This window comes from Malaclemys terrapin, chromosome 8, assembly GCF_027887155.1.
Source record: "Malaclemys terrapin pileata isolate rMalTer1 chromosome 8, rMalTer1.hap1, whole genome shotgun sequence".
Lineage (NCBI taxonomy): Eukaryota > Metazoa > Chordata > Testudines > Emydidae > Malaclemys > Malaclemys terrapin.
This window is the reverse complement of record NC_071512.1, coordinates 97,673,296-97,695,559: the sequence shown is the minus strand read 5'-3', so window position 1 is coordinate 97,695,559 and position 22,264 is coordinate 97,673,296. Positions and strand designations below refer to the sequence as shown.

Sequence of the window (22,264 nt, the reverse complement as noted above, 5' to 3'; positions counted from 1 at the left end):
CGGACCACGGACTGCACAGCGGAGCCGCTTCTGGACCAGATCCAGGCGTTGGAAGCCAGAAGCGCTCTGCTGGGGGAGTGGAGGGACTGGGCTGCAGTCACAGTCCCTCCCCGGGGGCTCTGCACAGGCTGGGTCAGCTGGGTGGTGTGAGAGCGTGGATCTGGCTCACCCTCGACCTTTCACCAGGGGGCGTGAGCATTGTGGCTGGTCCCTGCGCAGGAAGGCAGGAGTGGAGGAGACTCTTGTACTCTTCCCATCCCTTGGTGGATCCATTCTGGGCCAGCCACAGTGTGTATTTAATGAGGATCAGCCGCACTCTAGTAGCACTGCTGCGGGGTGACCAGCAGATACGCACCTCCGAGTTGGAGCCTGGAGCAACACCTGAACAGGCTACAAACCAGTGTTAAGAAATAGCATTTTGGTCCCAGTAATGCCCACAGCCTGTCACGGGTGGGTGGACAAGAGCTCTGCTTTTCAGTCCTATGGGCTCTGTGGGGCTGTACAAGGATAATTAGGGGCTCTGCAACACAGATTTCCTATTTATGCAGCTTTGGCTTTCCCCTTTCTAAAAAGGCCTTGTGCAAAGGGCCCATCTGCTCTCTGAGCCCCTGGCCCGTCCGCCGAGGGGTTCGTCTGCTCTCCGAGCCCCTGGCCCGTCCGCCGAGGGGTTCGTCTGCTCTCCGAACCCCTGGCCCGTCTGCCAAGGGGTTCGTCTTCTCTCTGAGCCCCAAGCCCATCAGCTGAGGGGTTCATCTGCTCTCTGAGCCCCAGGCATGTCTGCTGAGAGGGCCATCTGCTCTCTGAGCCTTGTGAGTATCCAGACAAGGTGCATGTCTGCCCTTCTAGCCCGTGCTCACCGAGCCCGTGCACATCTACTCGCCGACCCCGTGCACATCCAGGCAAGGGGCACATCTGCTCACCGAGCCTGTGCATGTCTGGGCAAGGGGCATGTCTGTTTGCCAAGCTGATGCGCATCCGGGCAAGTGGCACATCTACTCGCTGAGCCCGTGCAAGTCCAGGCAAGGGGCACGTCTACTCGCCGAGCCCGTGCATGTCCGGACAAGGGGCACGTCTGCTCGCCAAGCCCGTGCAAGTCCAGGCAAGGGGCACGTCTACTCGCCGAGCCGATTCACATCCGGGCAAGGGGCACGTCTACTCGCCAAGCCTGTGCAAGTCCAGGCAAGGGGCATGTCTGCTTGCCGAGCCCATGCACATCTGATAAAATGTAATGTATCAAAACTAACCAAGGATCAAACAGCAAGCTCAAAACGGCTGCATTCCTCTCCCCAACCCTGGCAGGGCCTAAAACTGAGCTGTAACAGGTACAGAGGCTTGGAGCCAGAGGCCTCCCCATGCAGTGGTTTGCCTGGAAGCTCCGCCTTCATGGGAACAGAAAGGCAACAAGTGTATGGGGTTGTCATGGCAGCAGTGTTCCGGAGCTGCTGGAAGCTGTGCCACTGGGGGCGGGGGGGCTCCCTCCATCCCCAGGGAGCAGAGAATGGCAGCAAAGGGCTTTACAGGTGCCCCCTTCGGCACTCAGACGGTCAGGTAAGAGTCTCCCAGAAGAGGCTCCAGAGGGGACAGGCTCAGCCTGCAGCTGACTTGGCTTCCAGAGTCAATAGAGAACTGGACTCAGCCCCATCTGACTCTCCGCTTCTGGATCATCTGCACACATATTCTCCCCTGTCCCCCAAACACCCCGGCACACAGATATCACACACACCTTCCTGCAGTCAAGAGATCACACGCCCCTCGGCACACAGATCACACACACCTAGCCATGCAGCGGTCACATACACACATGCATTCACAAGTTCACATGGTTATTACACACGGAGAGTCCATGCACACGTGTCCACGCACCCACATACAGGACTCTGTCAAGCTGTGATACTCTGAATGGGGGAGTTTCCAGGGAAACAGAAATGAGTTTGTACATGTCTCTGAAACACACAGCAGACTCCTTCTTCACACACACACACACACACACACACACACACACACACACACACACACACACACACACACGCCTATACCTTACAAGCTCCTGCAGGATATTTTGCCTATACAGTAGTGGGTTACTGTAACCTGACTGAATAGATCCAACGAGCCAGGACCCCTTTCTCTGAGAAGTCCTTTCCTTCAGAAATAAGCCAGCAGGTTTGGGGGGCCCTGGATTTTTGGCTGACCCTGGCTATCTTGATGACTTCCCCCGTTCTAGGTGAAAGTGAATTTCATTTCAAAATACTACATGCCAAACCTAATGTTTTACATGGTCTGGGGTATGACTGACAATATTTTTTAAAGTACACGCTCCGATCTCTGCTTCCCAGAGGCTAAGCTTGAGCCGTTAGGCACAGGCACATGTCAGGGGTGGTGCTGAGCTCAGCCATGCTACCCCAGGAGGAGCCCCAAGAAGCCACATTTCCTTCCCGCTCCCCACTTGCTCCTGCAGGGAAGCAATCTGCAACAGCCCCTTATCCCGCGCAGATCACTTCCCCCACATGCTGGCTCAGGTGTGCTAGCTGGTAGCCAGGGGAGTGGAATGAAGGCATTGCCCACTTCCCACCCGTGTCTGCCCACTTCCACCTGCGTGGGTGGGATCCAGTGGTCTTGCAAAAACTCTGCTCTCTTTCTCTGCACTGAGACTAGCGCTACAGGGAGGCTGCACAGGGTGGGTTTGGGGGATCATGCTCCCCCTTATAGCCCAGCATGGCGGCATCAGACTGCAGCACAGTGTGGCCCTGTGTTCAGTGATTTTGCTTTCACTGTGTATTTTTTAAATCAGTACAATCATATGTCTCCAGTAACGTAGTGTATATGTAAGGATTTTGAATCACGTTTTTAACAACACAATGATACACATACTGGCTGAGATTTTCAAAGCCATGTGAGTGACTGAGACACAAACTTTTTGACAAGCTCTGCCATAATATATTTTAACTGGGTCCATTTTTAACCAGCTCATTAACCTAAAATACATTGATTGGGGTTTCCCCTTGCTTCTCCTCATTTAAAATGACCCGTGTTATTTATTCAGAACAAACACCTACCCCTTAAATCACACTTTGCCCTCTTGGAACTCTGTTGGCCTGCAGTGCCTTTACTTAGTTCACCTGAACAGTAGGACAGAGAGATTTTGTTTATTTAGCTCACACAGCAGCAAGTTTTCAATCGGCTAATAAAATACAGAAACATTGGTAGCTCATGATAGTCCCCTGTGGCCTTGAAATCTATGAATCTGTATGTCTAATTCCTGCTTGGGGATTTTCAATGTAATACCCGGCACTAAGACCCTGATCCTGCAAACATCTACACAGGTGAGTAACTTGATTCACATGAGCAATCCCTTTGAAGTCCTTTGACTTTTCACAGCTAGGCATTATCGCATTACAGTTTGCAGGCTCAAGGCCTCATATACTGCTTTTCACCTGCAAAGTTTAATTTATTTTAATTTGTACAATATAGAAATATCTATTTAAATGCCGAGGAATTTGGCAAGTGAAGGGTCAGATTTCTCAGCTGTTGTAAAACAGAGCTACACCAGTTTACATCAGCTAAGAATGTGGTCTGAATTTTTATTGATATAGTTTGTGTCAGAATTTCTACTGGGAATAGCTGTGTTACCAGGGTTTGAGTCCAAGTTCCCTTTGACTTCTTCAAGAGTTTTGGCTACAGGATGGGGCACTTGGAGGCGGCATCTTCCAGATGAAACAGAAAGCCAAGGTTCTAATCATTTGTTGTCATTAAAGATCTCACAGAGAATGATTGTTAAAAGACATTGAACCAGCCAAATTTGACCCCAAACTTAGGTTAAATCCAATGGAATTTTAAAAAATATTAACATTTCCTTATAGTGTTTGCAACCCAAACATCACACCATTCAACTGGTGCCTGACCATTTTAGGGAAATTGAGTAGAAGCAAATAAAAATGTGGAAATGGCCAGTCTGTTTTCATTGTCTAAGTTGAGAGAAAAGGAAAAATAAAAAGCATCCACAGTAAACAGTAAATTTGATTTTTAAAATTCTCTTTTAATAGCCTGAGATTTTAATAACATTAGGGATGGATCTTTGTTTGTTTGTTTGTTTTAAAACATGATTTTTAAACAGACAGTGGCCCTTAACTCTATTATCTTGGCCAAATTCCAATTTGGATCATTTGCTTCTGCCTACCTAAAATCTCTCTGTAGTTTCCACTGGAGAAACTGTATTTCAATTCCTGTAGTATTACTCCGTGCTGTTAAACAGCTTCCATGATTCACACCAGAGATGGCTGCATTTCAGTAGTAGATAAAGCAGTGTCTGTATGTAATTTGTACAGTACATCAGTTTAAGGGCCTTGATCATGAAAACATTTAGTCTTTGGCCCTGTGCTTACTCTAGAGCAGGGTCGGCAACCTTTCAGAAGTGGTGTGCCAAGTCTTCATTTATTCACTCTAATTTAAGGTTTTGCGTGCCAGTAATACATTTTAACGTTTTTAGTAGGTCTCTTTCTATAAGTCTATAATATATAAATAAACTATTGTTGTATGTAAAGTAAATAAGGTTTTTAAAATGTTTAAGAAGCTTCTTTTAAAATTAAATTAAAATGCAGAGCCCCCCAGACTAGTGGCCAGGACCCGGGCAGTGTGAGTGCCACTGAAAATCAGCTCGCGTGCCGCCTTTGGCACGCATACCATAGGTTGCTTACCCCTGCTCTAGTGAGTAATCATCCCATTGACATTCAGGAGATTACTCACTGCAGAAAGCATTTAGGCCCCAAACCTGCAAAGATTTATGCATGTGCTTCACTTTAAGCATGAGTAATCCCTCTGAATTTAATGGGACTACTCACAAAATGAAGCACATGTCTCTTTGCAGTATTGAGTAGTCTAGTACTGAGGGCCTGATACAACATCTATTGACGTCCGTGAAACCCTTTCTACAGACTACAATAGACATTGGATCAAGTCCTAAATGTTCACAGGACCAGGACCTATGTTTGTAAAATTAGTCCTGCTTTAACTCAAAATTTACTGTATATTTACATCATCCTCCGCTAGATTTGATGTGTCAGCAGTTTATCCAAACTGTAAGAAACCTGGTACATACACACAGGCGCCCTACTGCAAAAAGGTCTCTTCAGAGTTGGTGAGTCTGTCTCTCTATTTTATGTACAAAACAAACACTTATTCAGCTCCATATGCAGAACTAAACTAAAAATTATACCTTTGGATTCTTTTTCCAGAATTCATTTCCATGAAAAATCCAAATGGATCCATTCTGCTGCTTTCAAATTAATTTGATAATATCACTGAATCTAATCTAATCGGTCCATTTAATGTAGGTCCAATGGCAATGAAATCAATAGCGTAACTCCTGTTGATGTTCATGATATAGGATGAGGCTCTCTCCAATGTAATTTACTTCTCAGTATAATGTATACTTACAGAACCTTTGAGTAGATTTCCTGTGTCAGCAATTTATCCAACGTGCTAGGAATCTGTGGGCGCAGATCCTCAGCTGGTGTAGCTTGTTATAGCTCCATTGACTTTCTCTCTCTATTTGCCTGTAGTAAGGAGAATTTGCAAACAATATGATCAGAATTCTTAGGGCCTGATTCACCACCGCAGAACTCCAATTTTCAATGGTGATGCATCAGTGTAAAACTGACTTAACTCAATGGTAAATCAAGCTTTTAGTTTTAACCTTACACTTCATTTTAGGGCAGAAAGTTAGGCCCAGGCACCTACAATATTGACCATGGAAGCTTTAGCTCCTCTGTGCTGCAGGAGAAGGCTTCAAATTCTGGCTGGGGCAAGGCACAGAAAGCGGCACGACTTACCCAGATGCCCCATTTTAATTTTAAGGAGACCTTGAAGAAAAGCAAGTATCTGGTGAGATCTGAATTTGACTTTTTTCCCTATGTGTGGACAAGAAATCTGACAATTTCTGTGGTTTAATCTTTCAACTCTTAAGTTGAAAGTGCCATGGGATAGACTGAACTAGAGGTGCTGTGATTTGCATGGGTAAATTAGAATCCTGGCTTTGTTGCTATTAAACCTCTAAAATCTTTTTCTCAATAAGAAAGAAAAACTGGGCCCAGGAACTTACAATATCAAAGATTTTCTGCAAGAGACCCGACCTTCAAGTATTAGAGGTGTTTGTGACACTGGAGAAGAGAGGTTTAGAGCCTTCATTAGGGTATGTATCGGATTCAAGCAATAGATACTGCAAAAACTTGACAAGAAACATATAAGGTAGATAATCTGGTACCTCTTGTTGCAGAGCTAAATATTATTATTGGATCACCTAATAATATGATACACACGTTTGGGGGCCAAAACAAGTCCCTTTTACAACTGTGCAAAATTTAAAAGTACAATAGGTGGTGCAAGAAATAATAAGGGCCAATGCCCAGCTATGCTTCCTGATTGCTGTTCAGTTTCCCGGTTGCTTGATTTGGATGATGTTACCACTAACAGGGTTAAAGAAAGCAGCCTTCTGCTCACACAGTCTGGTGATACCCCAGCTAAAATCATCCTAACTAACAAGGGAGTTATTCAAAGGGAGCAGATAAGAGATCACCGATCCAGGGAAACACTGAACCACAATATCAGTGTTTTCTATTTCACATTATTTAGGTGCCCTGTTTACGTGGGACCTACACTGATTTCACTGGGGAGTTCTGTGTAAGGGATAGTTCTGGGACTGAGCCCATATGTTTGTGTGTGTATATACACTGCAGTCTATCCAATCAGTGTGTATTGTAGATATTTCTGTAATGCCCACCATCATACTACCTAAATATTGAATCGATATGCAGTATCAGTGTGTTAGTGTATGTATATGGTGCATACACATTTACATATATGTCCTATCTTTTATGAATCCAGAGTATACACAGGATAGTATATTTTTAAAATAGCTTTTCTATAGAATAATGCTTTGCAAATATTCTACTAGCCCCAGAACTCCCTAGTAACGACTTCTAGTGCCACCAGGCTGTGGGGCAGAATGCTAGTTGGCATCGCCTGCTTTCTAACCCTTCAGGCTGGCCACTTTTGCCATCTGCATTGCCTGGCAGAAGAAATTAAAAACTGGGTTATTTCAGGGGAACATCCCTCCTCCATAGGGCCTGAACAACAGTCAAATATACTGTATCGTCACAGCTGTAGAATGTTGTGTTAATACTCGGATCTGTTGCATAGCCACATGACTGCTGATTTTACACTTGTATGTGTGAATCAAGAGTGACGCGCAGTGGGAGCTTGTGTGAATCACAGCTTACTGTACTTGCAACAGCTCTTTCGGTGCTGGTGGCCAATGAAGTTACAGAATTCCTAATTTCATATATCGGGGGTAGCCGTGTCTGTATCTACAAAAACAAGGAGTCTGGTGGCACCTTAAAGACTAACAGATTTATTTGGGCATAAGCTTTCGTGGGTGAAAACCTCACTTCTTCAGATGCATAGAGTGAAAGTTACAGATGCAGGCATTATATACGGACACATGGAGAGAAGGGAGTAACTCTTCGTGGGTTTTTACCCACGAAAGCTTATGCCCAAATAAATCTGTTAATCTTTAAGGTGCCACCAGATTCCTTGTTGTCCTAATTTCATAGTTAGAGATTTCATTTCTAATTCGCCTTAGTATCTTTTCAGGTTTTTTTTAATCAAGAGCCTTCCAAGAGGCCAGATTTCCCTTTATTTGCTTGGAGAGATGCAAAGATTGTACTTGATTATCCTTTATATACAGAATGTAGCAATCTGTACCTGGCAAGAACTGCCAAACTGTAGGGAGGCAGTCTGAGCTAGTGGATTGGGAGTGAAGAGATGTGGGGGTGAAATCCTGCTCCATTAAAATCAATGGGAGCTTTGCCATTGACTTCAGTGGGGCCAAGATTTCACCCAGAGATTCTATTCTGGGCTCTGCCATACATTCACTTTTTGTCCTGGGACGAGTTGTGTCACTGCTCTATGCCTCAGTTTCCCCATCTGTAAAACAATGATCCTCTTTGCAAAGGGCTTTGAAATCTAGGGATGAATCGTTCTGTCTAAGTATTGGGTAGCGGCTGAATTTAGAGCCAATTCTCTTTTTAGACTTTTACCCACAACCCTCATTGATTCCAATAGGAAAGGAGTAGAGGGCCATATTCACCCCAGAAATACAAAACACAAAGAGGGTGGCAATTGTACAGGCATCATAAAGACTCGGAACTTAATTCTGTGCTGCAGGCTTCACGGCCTGGAGAGCAATGAGATTTGACTCTAATCTAGACTTGGGGAACAGCTGCCCTCCAGGTCCAAATGGAGCCAGTTTGCATGAAGGGGACGTAGTAGGGCAAGGGAATTGCTGTCTGATCTGCTTTAAAGGGGGAGCTTTGGTATTCCTTACTGGGATTCTCTTTAGGTCATCTAGAGCATAGTGTGCCCGGGGAACACCCCTGTGGAACCTTCTTCCCCTTGTATTCCTTCACTCGGGGGCCATGGTGGAAGGATTGTCCAGGGCACTAGGACTTGGGAGACCCAGGTTCTACTTCCTGTTGCTCCACAGCCCTTGGGCAAGTCTCTTAGCTTCTTTGTGACTCTGTTCCTCATCTGTACAATGCAGATGACAGCCCTGCCCTGCCTCACAGGGGTGTGCCGAGGACATTAAAGACTGAGAAGTGCTTTGCGCTCGCCTGATGTATTGTTAGTATTACCACTGAGAATTGCAGTCCCTGGGCTCCTGTGAGGCCCCGTGCCTCCCTGGGGCAGCATGTCTCCACAGAGAAATGCCTAATGGATAGGAAGGTCTGCAGGGCAGAGACTGAGGCTTTGGATGTGTGTGCACTACCTAGCTCCGGAGGGCCCAGATCTCAGTTAAGACCTCTGGGCACTTTGTACTGAATTACAAAGAATCACTGTTTTAATAGGCTTGAATGGCAGAATCTGGCTCTTTTTTGGTAGTTGTATCCATTTTTGTTCGTAATCCTCTCCCTCTTATTTCTGCAGGATTGCCACCCTGGCCCTGGGACTTATGGCAAGAATGGAAACCCTTATGCCCTGATTGAGGAGAAGGAGAGACGCTCGGCAAACTCTCAAGGGATAATGGACAGCAAAACCGAAAAATCTGTCTTACCTACTGCTGCGGCAAGTCTGCGCTATTTGTTTTTCATTCAGCTCCCGTATTGACCTGCATACCAGCCATTGCCCAGGGCTTGAGTGATCAGAAAGAACGAAAGTGAGGGATCTGTGGAAGCTGACCCTCCGCCAGGTTATTTTGCTGCCTTGTTCATTACAGTGGACCATAGCAGCATGGCTATGGTCTTCATCTCTTGGCCAATCAGGAGCCCTCGGGTGTCTGAAGGCTCAGGGAGGCATCAGCATTTGCGGTTCTCTCTAGAGAGGATGCAGCCAACTTGCAGTTTTCACTGCCTGGCTGCACGAAACTGGAGTGCCCCTTGTGGCGGGTGCGGGGGGGAGTAAAGGGGAGGCTGGGCAAGCAGCTTCCGAAAGGGAAAGAAAAGTCGGTGAGGTTCACCTGAAGAGGCTGAGGCTTCCCAACCTCACAGGATCTGTAGAGGAGAGAACCCCCAGAGGCTGGAGCCAGCCTGCATCAATGGCTGCTCCTCTGGTGATATTGGCCATTCCGGGGCTGTGCTGCCATTGGTGGAGCCCACCACAGCTGCTCAGTAGGGGAATCTACAGAAGATCTTGCAGCCAGCCTCAAGTTTCAGTGGTGCTTGAACTCCTGTCTAGGTTACTGCCCAGAGAGCCAGTGGGTCACCAGGGGATGATGCCACAGAGAATGTCTGCTTCCCCTGCTCGTCACTTTCCCACTCTCAGAAGTGCATGTGCAGGATCCCATAGAGGTGGCACTGTCCCCATTCTGGGTCTCTTAGGAGTGTTTCATGCCATGAGCAATGGAGACTAAGCAAAGGGGATGGTCCAAGCCACTTAGTTTAAAGGCTGCCATGCAGAGGGACCACCCCTTGCAATCTGCTGGTGAAGCTTTTAATTGAGGGTACAGATAGCAATTTGTAATGGATGATTGAAACAAACAGGTGGCTACTCATTTATTATTTGACCACTCAAGAATGAGCAGCATGGGTGAGAGGGAAAAGTCATGGGCAGAGCACAGGACATGGCTCTTTGGGGCAGGGTCTGCTTCTCATTAAGTATTTGTACAGCACCAAGCACAATGGGGTCCTGGTCTCAGTGAGGGCCTCTGGGTGCTACTGTAATATATAACAGCAATGTTGCAATTGTTTAGCAACAAACCTGTAGTTAGTGTCCGGTTTCCAAATGAGCACAACCTAGGACTCCGCTCCCCAACAGAGCGATCACTGATGGTTGTTTTGCTCCCCGTTATCTTTAGGGAAGTGGTTTGGGGCCAGGCACCTACAATCTCAAAAACAGTACGGACGAGGTGTTGAAACGTGTGGTCAGTAATCGCGGCCCATATGACACCTTCACAGGAGACAGGTCAAAGCCTATTATCTGCGGACATTACGCTGTGGAAGTACGTACTCTTGTAAGAGAGTTGTGTTTTTAGTGAAACACCCTTGCCTTGGTTAATGATGTAGGAGCTAGTCCTGCAGACGTGACGTCTCTCACAGATTGCTGCCAGGAGAGGGGTGCTGTCAGAGCATAGTTTTAAAACCCATCCTTGCTGTTATTATTAACAACTTATATTACTAAAACTGAGGGTCAGATCCGCAGCAAGGGTAAAGCAGCACAACTCCTTTGAAATCAGTGACGCTACAATTTATATGAAGGTCTAGCCCTAAAAAGCTAATTTACTTTTTGCTACTTAGGCCATGTCTACACTATGGACCTTACAGCGGCACAGCTGTACCGCTGCAGCTGTGCCGCTGTAAGGTCTCCCGTGCAGCCACTCTTTGCCGGTGGGAGAGAGCTCTCCTGCTGGCATAATTAAACCATCCCCAACAAGCAGCAGTAGCTATGTTGGCAGGAGAGCCTTGCCTGCTGATACACTGCTGTCCACACCAGCACTTTTGTCAGTGAAACACATGTTGGTCGGGGGTGTGTGTTTTTTTTTCACACCCCCAACCAACAAAAGTTTTACCGACAAAAGTGGTAGCGTGGACAAAGCCTTAGTTTGCTTGCTGTTTGCCCTTCATTTAGTACGGACAATGAAAAGGACTCACGGCTTCCTCTCCCTACTGGCCTAGGGTAGGATTCAAACCAGCAACCTAGATTGAACAAGATTGTCTATGCGCAGTCTTTTTGCCTTATTCTGGATGGATTCTGAGGAGATATTCCTTTAAGAACCTCTGTTTGGAAGCAGCCTGGGGGATACCTTTCACCTGCTGGGGTGCGGAAGGCAGTGGCATACATTTATTACACTCTGGAAAGATATCTGCCCTAGAGAGCCCAGGGTGGGGCAGAGATTGTGCAGGGAGGAGGGTAGATGTGATCAAGGGGAATCAAGTAGTCAATGGACTCTGAATGAGAGTCTATGGGCCTTATTCAGCTCCACTGAAGTCAGTGGGATCTCCCTGCCAGGCTTCACCTGGGGACTGGATTGGATCCTGTAAGCGCAGAGATACAGGAGAGCCCCTGTGGCTGGCACCTGCAGGGCCTTGCCAGACAACTGCGTCACATTTTCTCCAGCAGCAGCAGACGTCCCATCCTCTCTTTCATCTCTTTAGAAGAAATGCATCGAGCTCGGCACCAGCAATGTCAAGAGCTTTGTGGAGGAGCTGGACACCAAGGACAGAAAGAAAAAAGGTGTTTTCAGCACCCTCGCTCGGAACCCCGGCTGCCCCACGGAGCGGATCTTCTGGGCCACACTCAGCCAGTGTCCACGTGCCACGGTTAGTGACACCGTGTTCCTTTCCTCTCCTGTCTCTGCTGCAAATGTTACCGTGCAGGATGCCATCTGCTGCGAATACACCCCATGGCACTGAGAGAGACTGTGAGGCAGTGCCGTAACAAGGGCGAGGCGAGTGAGGCACTTGCCTTGGGTGCGCAAAGCGGAGGGGTGCAGCTCTGCCACGATCGGCGGCGTTTCGACGGCAGCACTACCGCCGTCACTTCTTCAGCGGCAATTCGGTGGTGGGACCCTGAGTCCCTGTCGGAGGGAAGGACCCGCCGCCGAATTGCTGCCGCCGCTTCCTGCATTCTTTGGCGGCGGGTCCTTCTCTCCAAGAGGGACTCAGGGACCCACCGCCGAAGAGCCTGGAGCCGGCCCTTGCCTCGGGCGCAAAAATTCCTTGTTACAGCTCTGCTGTGAGGCAAAAGGGAAAGGCGGGAAAACCACCTGGACCTCTAGGACTGGGAGAACCCCAGGTGAAACGTGCAGCTGAAGAGCAGGCTGTCTGGATTGGGACAAGGGGTGATTGTGTGGGTTGGTCTGCAGAGCTCTCACGTAGAAGGATGATGAGCCATTGCCAGGGCATTGACTTCGCTTTCCTGGTCACCTGCAGAGGATTCTCTGGGCAGTCAAAATGTGCCATGGGGAGGGCTGGGGCAGAGCTGTCCAAAGCTGTGTACTGATTGGCCTTTCCTCTGGTGGGGTTACAGCCAGGCACCAGTGCCCAGCTGATAGCTTATCACCAGGAAATCCCGTGCCCAGGATGGGCCGGAGAGGGAGGAAATGAGAAGCCTCATGATCTTTTCCTTCTACTTCTCCATTATTACTAACAAAGGCAGCTGAAACCTTCATTCCTCCCCCTTCTCTCATGCTGACTCCGCTCAGCTCTTTTGAGTTGGAAGCTAGTTTTAAGGCTCCCAACTGAGTACTTAAACTAACATGGCAATTTTAAAAGAGCCCAGGGGCTGAGGAGGCAGCTGTGGGGGAAACACCTGGAGGCGTTCAAAGGCCTCCCTGTCTGCACCCACGAGCCTGGCTGCCCTTCAGCATCAATCTGCAACCTCGGGAAACTTTACACTCATTTTAAAAAATAAACGGGGTGGTTAAATAGCTCCCAGGTTAGTTATTACCCTGAGTGGGGTGAGCATGATGTGGCCATTATCCCATGAAAGAGAGCGCTAGGGCTAGCTGGGCCTTGTTCCGGATGGATTCTGAGGAGATATTCTCAGGGCAAAGGGGTTCAAATACAGTGCAAACCTGGAGGTGTGGGTACATTAGGAGACAGTGGAAGAATAACAAAATAGCCAAAGGAGCTCTGGAAAGGTGATTCAGCCCCTTACATTCCCTTCTCCTCCGACAACCAACTATTGTTCATTGTGGAAGGATTCATTGAATAAACCTAACATTTTTTGAGTAAAATTTGAAATTAACAGGTAGCATGGTAACAATAACCACACTCTGATAGCAATAAGCCTCTCCGGGCTGTGTGTTGCTTGGCTACAAGTGAACTCCTCGGGCGGCCGCAGGCATCTAGCAGAACATAGCACACCTGTATGTGCACTGGTAGCCAACCCTGTTGTGTCTATATGAGCTGCATTAAAATGACGGCATCCATTTGCTCAGCCATGCAGTTTGAAAGAAGTGCTTCTTAGCAGCTATTATTTTTATCACAAGTTATTTGAAAATTAAGCTCTTGTCATTACAATTGGCGTTTTTATGGTTCCGGCTGACAGCATCTTGCAATGTGCTCTCATGTTGCTCAGGTAACTACTTACAGCCCCGATTCAGCAGCTTTAAGATAAATTTGGAGTAATCCCAACCCAGTCAGCAAAGCACAATACAACATGCTTCACTTTAAACATAGGCTTTTCATGGGATTTAAGCATGTGCTTAAAGTTATGCACATGCTTAAGTACTTGCAGCAAAGGAATTAAAAATAACATTATGGGGTTCAATGGTTAGAGGCGCCCTGTGATTCCAGATCAAATCTGCTCAGATTATAAGTGAAAAGATAGTTTATCTAACCACTCACATTGCAAACTCACCCTGGGACCTGACGGTCAAACTGGGTTCTTTCTTCTTCATACATCATCAACAATAAAGATCTATCACTGGAATTTAGCTTACGGTTTTGTTGGTACATGAAAAGGACTAGAATCCAGATCACTGTCTCTCAGCTGTGTTGGGTCTGGCTAAGAGGATTAAAGAGTAGTTAACAATTTGACAGTCACAAACATCAGCCAATATGATTCTGAATTCACATGGGGAATAAATTGGTTGAAGTAAGGAGAACATAAGAACATACATAAGAATGGCCATACTGGGTCAGTCCAAAGGTCCATCTAGCCCAGTATCCTGTCTTCTGATAGTGGCCAATGCCAGGCACTTCAGAGGGAATGAGCAGACCAGGTAATCATCAAGTGAGCCATTCACTGTCACCATTCTGGGAAACAAAGGAGGTTTTTTGCATAGTCCCGTTTCAGATTCAAACTGCATTGCAAAGCTCCCTCTGAATTCAATTGGAGCAGGAGAAGGGGCAGGCCCATACCATGCCTAGATGACAGGATGTTGCGTATGAGTAAAGGTGGATATCTACACCACAGTTGTTAACAAAGGAGTGGTGGGTCACTCTACTGAATTCCAACTGCAAATAGCAGGCTGGAGGCTTAGCACAAGCGATGCTCTCATTTCCAGCATGCTGCTCCTTTTGTCTCTCACGTTTCTGGTGTGCTTATTCCCACCATTGCAACACAGCCATGACAGTTTCCTGCACTTAGTACTTCTCACGAAGTAGCCTCTCAGTTCTGTGGCTACTAGAAGAATACAACAGAATTAACTGAGGCTCCAATTCAGCAAGATACTTAAGCAGGTGCCTAACTTTAAGCTTGAGTTAGGTACATACGTAAGTACGTCAATGATTTACTGGTTGTCACTTTGTTGTAGTATGCTGTAGGGCCAGGCTCACATGATCCAAAACCCATGGAGCGATCAGAATACTTCAATCAACCTCCATTTTGGTCATCTGCAAAAAGAGTTGACAGGAAAGCATACCGCCTCTTTATTGGAAACACAGTGAGTGGAAAATCTATGGTAGGAATAGATGTAGGTGCATGAAAATATTCATGCTGTCTGCTTCTTCCATGACGCACTCATACCCTTTACTGGTCTTTCCACTGGAGGTCCAAATCCTTCTAACCCAAAGAGTGCTGCTCAACAGCTTTGTCCATAAACAGGTTTCAGAGACACAGTGGTTACTGCTCTCCAGCCAAGAGATTGTATTTCAGGAATGTTCTAAGTTATGCAGCAGATTTTAATCCTTTAGGGGGCAGGACAACAGATACACTCAAAGTCACATTCTATTATTGAAAAAACAGAATTTCTTTTAGCAGCAGAGTGCTGAAGTGATGGTGCTGGTAACTGCTCCTTCCTTTAATGCCTTTTCTTAGGTCATCTGTAGTAAGAATCTTCTCAAGTTTCCCTTAATGAAGTAGAACAAAGCCTGAAGGACTCAAAGAAGCCAGGAAAAACGTTAATGTGAAGTAGTCCCTATGGTTAGGGATGAGGAGCAAACTCCCATGCAGTTTCCTGCCTTTATGCAGAAGAGCAGGCAACAGGCAATTTGAAAAAGATCAAGGCTGAAGACTTCTTTGTAATTGATGCAGGAACTCCACAGATTAAATTACAGTGGTAACATTGCTATAACTTGACTAGAGCTAGTTCTAGGCTGTTGGGGAAAATCACATTTCAAGGGAATGGTCCCCAACGTCTTCAGGAAAATTGGAAAGAACGGTTACTTACCTTCTGTAACTGTTGTTCTTCGAGATGTGTTGTTCACGTCCATTACACATTAGGGTGTGCGCGCGCCGCGTGCACGGACGTCGGAAACTTTTTCCCTTAGCGGCTCCCGTCGGGCCGGCGGGGCCCCCACCTTCCCGCCAGAGCGGCGCCCCGCTCCAGGGTATATATATCCCTGCCGACCCGACCCCTCCGGTTCCTTCTTGCCGGAGACTCCGACAGAGGGGAAGGAGGGTGGGAAGTGTAATGGACGTGAACAACACATCTCGAAGAACAACAGTTACAGAAGGTAAGTAACCGTTCTTTCTTCTTCGAGTGATTGTTCATGTCCATTACACATTAGGTGATTCCCAAGCTTACCATTGGAGGAGGGTAGGAGTCAAGGTACAACTGACTGTAACACAGCCCGGCCGACCATCGCGTCCTCTCTGGTCTGATGATGGATCGCGTAATGGGCTGTGAACGTGTGTATGGACGACCAGGTGGCTGCCTTACAGATCTCCTGGATCGGGACCTGCGCCAAGTAGGCCATTGAGGATGCTTGGGCTCTAGTCGAATGGGCCCGGATATCCGGGGCCGGAACATTGGCGAGCTCATAACAAGTGCGTATGCAATGCACAATCCATGCCGACAAGCGCTGTGTTGAGATAGGCAAGTCATACGTTCCGCAATCGCAATGAACAGCTGGGGTGTTCTGCGGAACGACCTGGTCCGCTCCAGGTAAAATGCCAACGCCCTTCGGACATCCAGGGTATGTAGGCTGCGGTGGTGAGGGTCCGTATGGGGTTTTGGGAAAAACACCGGGAGGCAAATGTCTTGCCCCATGTGAAACTGTGACACCACCTTTGGGAGGAATTTGGGGTGCGGCCTAAGTTGCACCTTATCTTTATGGAACACCGTATAGGGTGGTTCCGACGAGAGGGCCCTCAATTCTGATACCCTTCTGGCCGACGTGATGGCCACGAGAAACGCCACCTTCCACGAGAGGTGCGTGAGGGAGCAAGTGGCCAGGGGCTCAAAGGGAGGACTCATGAGTCTATTTAGGACTAGGTTCAGAGACCACATCGGAACCGGCGGGCGTGAGTAGGGAAACACCCTTTCCAGCCCCTTGAGGAATCTGGCCACTGTGGGGTTGGAGAATACTGACACTCCCAACTCTCCCGGATGGAAAGCCGAAATAGCGGCTAAGTGAACTGTAATAGAGGCGGGCGCAAGCCCTTGATTCTTGAGGTGCAGTAAATAGTCCAAGATGGACGGAACCGAGGCCTGTAAAGGCTGTATGCGTTGAGGCTCACACCAGTGGGAGAACCTTTTCCACTTCGCCAGGTATGTTGCCCTTGTAGAGGGCTTCCTACTATTAAGGAGGATTTGCTGAACCTGGTGAGAGCACCTGTGCTCTGCATCGTTCAGCCAGAGAGATACCATGCCGTGAGATGAAGCGAAGACAGGTTCGGGTTGAGTAGGCGACCTTTGTCTTGCGTGACTAGGTTGCGATGGAGGGGAAGGGTGATTGGATCGGCTACGGACAGTTCCAGCAGGGACGTGAACCAATGCTGGCGAGGCCAGGCCGGGGCAATAAGTATAATCGTTGCCCTGTCCCTGCGGGTCTTGAGAAGAACCTTGTGTATAAGTGGAAATGGAGGGAAGGCATATTTTAGGCTCCCTCCCCATGGGATCATGAAAGCATCCGCTAATGATCCCGGGCTGAGGTTCTGGAACGAGCAGAACTGAGGGCATTGGCTGTTGTCCCTGGTGGCGAATAGATCCACCCAGGGAAACCCCCACTTCCGGAAGATCGAATGCAGGACGTCTCCTCTCAGTGACCATTCGTGCATTCGATAGGATCGGCTGAGGCGGTCTGCTAAGCCGTTCTGAATTCCCGGAAGATACATCGCGATGAGGTGTATCGCATGGGCTATACAGAAGTTCCATAATTGGAGTGCCTCGCGACAGAGGGGAGAAGACCGGGACCCGCCCTGCTTGTTTATATAGAACATGGCGGTAGTGTTGTCCGTCAGGACTGCCACGCTGTGACCTTTTAGGAAGGCGTGGAAGGTCTGGCAGGCGAGGCGAACCGCTCTTAGCTCCTTCAGATTGATGTGAAGCAGCTTGTCCTCTCCGGACCACAGCCCTTGAGTCCGCAGTTCCCCCAGGTGCGCCCCCCAGCCTATGTCTGATGCGTCTGTCACTAACGTCAGAGTGGGTTGTGGGGCAGCAAAGGGGATCCCTTCGCATACCTGCTGGCGATCGAGCCACCAGCGTAGTGAGCTGAGCACCTGGTTCGGGATCGTGACTACTTGATCCAATGGGTCTCTGTTGGGGCGATGCGTGTGGGCGAACCACAACTGTAAAGGCCGGAGTCTCAGCCGGGCATGTCTGACCACGTGCGTGCAAGCTGCCATATGCCCCAGAAGCTGCATGCAACACCTTGCCGTTGTCGTGGGAAATTTTTGGACCGAGCTTACGGCCCCGTGAATTGACATGAACCGTGCCTCTGGTAAACTCGCTCGCGCGGTTACCGAGTCCAGGGTAGCACCTATGAAGTCCAGCCTCTGTGTGGGGATTAACGTGGATTTCGGCACGTTGACCCGGAGGCCGAGCTTGTCGAACGTCTGCAAGGCCAGCGTCACGTGAGATCGGACCTCGGCCTCCGACCTGCCCGCGAGTAGCCAATCGTCCAGGTACGGGAACACACGCATCCTTCTTTTTCGAAGGAAGGCTGCTACCACGGACATGCACTTTGTAAACACCCGTGGAGCTGACGCCAGGCCGAAGGGCAGGACAGTAAATTGGAAATGGCGCTGTCCGACAACGAAGCGCAGAAAATGCCTGTGGGCCGGATTGATTGCGATGTGAAAATAGGCATCTTTCATATCGAGGGCAGCATACCAATCCCCCGGATCCAGGATGGGATAATAGTTCCAAGGGAGACCATACGGAAGCGCGCTTTGATCAGAAACCTGTTTAGATCGCGCAGGTCCAAGATAGGACGGAGGTCTCCTTTCGCCTTGGGGATCAGGAAGTATCTGGAATAGAATCCTTTTCCCCTTAGGTCCAGAGGGACCTCTTCTACTGCTCCTGCAGCGAGAAGGGTCTGTACCTCCTGTATGAGGAGTTGCTCGTGAGAAGGGTCCCTGAAGAGGGACGGGGAAGGGGGATGGTAGGGAGGGGGCGAGGAAAACTGGAGGGTATAGCCCGCCTTCACTGTGCGCAGGACCCAGCGGTCCGATGTTATGCGCGACCAGGCCCGGTAGAATTGGGACAGACGGTCCTTGAAACCCAAAGGAGGATCCGGTATATGAAGTGGTACGCTGTCCTCGGGCGCAGCTTCAAAAGCCTGGTTTATTTCCCGGCTGCGGCTTGCCCTGGCCGTGATTCTGGCCCTGGTTAGGCGTATTGTTACGTCTCCGCCTGTTATCCCTGCCTCGACGGCGGTAAGGCTCGTGTCGGGGCCGAGGGTGGTAATGCCTTTGCGGCGGTTGGGGTTTGAAGGGCTTACGCTGCGTTACCGGCGTGTGCATACCCAACGACTTAAGGGTCGCTCGTGAGTCCTTAAGGCTATGTAGCCTGGCGTCCGTCTGGTCGGAAAACAAGCCCGAACCTTCAAACGGGAGGTCCTGCAGCGTGGTCTGCACCTCCGGCGGGAGGCCTGAAGCCTGCAACCATGCCGAACGCCTCATCACGACTCCCGACGCGATTGTTCTAGCCGCAGCGTCGGCTGAGTCCAGTGCGGCCTGTAAAGAGGTCTTGGCCACTGCCATTCCCTCGTCCACCAGGGCCGTGAACTCCGGATGCGCGCCCGGTGGGAGGGATTCCTTGAACTTGGCGACTGATGCCCAAGAGTTAAAATTATGCCTGTTTAGAATCGCCTGCTGATTGGCGATCCTCAGTTGCAGGCCCCCCGATGAATAGACTTTCCTCCCGAATAGGTCCAATCTCTTAGCTTCCTTGCCCTTGGGGGCAGGAGCTTGCTGGCCATGTCGCTCCCTTTCGTTGACCGCCGAGACCACCAGCGAACAGGGGGACGGATGTAGAAAGAGGAAGTCAAACCCTCTAGATGGGGTGAAGTATTTCCTCTCCACTCCCCTTGCAGTTGGCGCACTGGAGGCCGGTGTTTGCCACACCGTCTTATAGTTGGACTGTACTGTCCGTATAATCGGGAGAGCGACTCTGGAGGGGCCCTCTGGGCTCAGGATATCGACCATGGGGTCGTCCTGCTCTATGGTCTCCTCCGCTTGCAAGCCCAGATTGAGGGCTACCCGGCGAAGCAGGTCTTGGTGTGCCCGATGGTCATCTGGCGAGGAGGAAGAGGTCGGGGCCTTCTGCCCATCCTCATTGTCCTGCAATCCGGCATCAGCCAATTGCTCCTCTGCGGCCTGACCCGCCGCGTGGGATTGGGACGGTACCGTACTCGGTGCCGAGTCCACTCCTTCCCGCTCCGGTGGTCTAGAGACCGTTGCCTCCCTATACGATGGCGGAGTCGGCGGACGGTGCCGCGGGGAGCGGGATCGGTACCGGGATGGCCCGGGTCTCGAGGCTCCCGATGGGGGCTCTTGTTGGTGGTAGGCCCAGGGTGTCCAGAATGGCCATTGGCTCGGCTGGCCCCATTGTGACTGACCGTAGTCCCTGCTGGCTTGTGACCTACGGGCATAGCCGCCGTATCGGTCTGAGTCAGTCCCCGAGACCACGGACGGTGACCTGGAAGGCCACGGTGGGGCCGTGGGACGGTGCCGGTCCGGTACTGGGGAGTAGCGCCTCCGCGACCAGGACCTGGAATGGCGCCTCGTCGACCTGGACCTGGAACGGTACCGGTGATCGCGGGACCGGGAACGGCTACGGCTGGTCGGCCTCGGGTAACGAGCCGCCGATGCTTCGCGGTGCCGACTCGTGCTTGGTTGCTGAGTCGGTGCCGGCCGTTTGTTGAAGCCCGACTGCTGCGGTGCTTCTTGCGCCGGGGGCAACCGGGAGTCCACCGAGGCGGAGCTCGACCGGGACCGGTCCCTGGAACGGTGCCGAGACGGCGACCGTGGTGGGCGCACCATCGCTGGCTTGCCTCTGCGCGGCAGCATAGGCGGGGCGCCTTCAGCGCGTGCCGGGGCCTCGACGGACAAGGCAATGAGGTCCTTAGCTGCCTCAAACGTGTCCGGAGTGGAGGGCTGTTCCACCAGTTCCTCCAGCCCTGCATCCTCGCTCGACGCGCTCATCCCGGGGCTCGACGGGCCCTTCGGCGCCGGAGCCACTACCGGGGTCCGTGATGAGGCCGTGTCGGCCTTAGGGGCACTCGAGGTCTTTACCGGTGCCGCCTTCTTGTGCGGGGAGCGGCCTCGGGCCTTAGGTTGGCCCTTCACTTTTGCCGGCGAAGACGATCGGCGTCGTGCACTTCCCCGCTGGGTCGGTGCCGCGGTCTTCGGGTGACCCGCCGGCGCCGGTTCCCGCACCGAAGCCGGGGCGCTCCGCACGGAGGCAGACGGTGCCGTCGAAGTGGAGGGCTGTAACGCCGTCTCCATGAGCAGCTGCTTAAGGCGAAAGTCCCTCTCTTTTTTAGTTCTGGGCTTAAAGGCCTTGCAGATTTTGCAGTGCTCCTTCTGGTGAGCCTCCCCCAGGCAACGAAGACACGAAGCGTGGGGGTCGCTCAATGGCATGGGCCTGCGGCACGTGGCACAGGCCTTAAAACCCTGGGCATGTGGTATACCCCACCGCCCGGGGCTGGTGCCGGGGCTGAACAAACAACCCCAGCAGGAACTTTAAGTACTCTAATGAGCCGTTAACTACTGGTTAAACACTACACAACTAACTGATAACTGCTAGATAACTCTAATGTGCTAAGGGACACTCTCAGAGGAGAGACAGAGTTGTTCCAACGCGGCCACGGACGGTAAGAAGGAACTGGAGGGGTCGGGTCGGCAGGGATATATATACCCTGGAGCGGGGTGCCGCTCTGGCGGGAAGGTGGGGGCCCCGCCGGCCCGACGGGAGCCGCTAAGGGAAAAAGTTTCCGACGTCTGTGCACGCAGCGCGCGCACACCCTAATGTGTAATGGACGTGAACAATCACTCGAAGAAGAACTGTAGGATCTGATTATGATGGTTGTTGCATAGACTCTGAACCTAAATGGAAGGATCAGGCCCTAATTCCTCCATTCTCAAATACAAGAGATGGTGGTGGTGATTGTTGTTCAATATTCCAGAGTCTTGTTTTCAAACTGAGGCCCTGATCCTGTTGCCACTGTAGTCACGGGCAGAACTTCACTGGTGTGTGTATAACTGCACCTTTAACGTTGCAGAACCATGTCTGACTTTCTTTTTTCAGAACCCAGTTGGTGTTGGTCGCTATGACATCACAAAACAAGAAAAGTGCAAGTGGAATACTAGATACCGGTCACTTTACCAGTGTGAAACACACCGTTATCTGAGTAACCTGGAGCGGGATGCATACTTACTGTAAGAGAAATGTACTATGGGCAGCATAAAGTTAGTGATATATTAACATTGGTATATGGTATAACCTCACTAATTCCCACCAATGAACAGGAGACCCAGTATAAATTACTGACTCTTGAAGATTAAGTGAGGGCCCAAATCCTGCCTTACTGGAAGGAAGATAGTTCTTGAGATGAAGGCCGGAGCCTGACTTAGGAGAACTGGGTTCAATTCCCTGTTCTGCCGC

The 22,264-nt window shown here is 50.0% G+C and overlaps 1 protein-coding gene across 1 annotated transcript; it reads left to right on the top strand.

Moving 5' to 3' along the window:
• The first annotated feature begins 1,419 nt into the window (after positions 1–1,419).
• LEXM (lymphocyte expansion molecule) lies at positions 1,420–22,042 on the top strand. The gene is given in 10 exon segments (XM_054038490.1): positions 1,420–1,458; positions 1,460–1,548; positions 5,044–5,131; positions 5,707–5,877; positions 6,068–6,184; positions 8,977–9,114; positions 10,343–10,486; positions 11,640–11,804; positions 14,747–14,875; positions 21,908–22,042. Coding segments are annotated over 10 exon segments (1,215 nt in total).
• Positions 22,043–22,264: the final 222 nt, after the last annotated feature.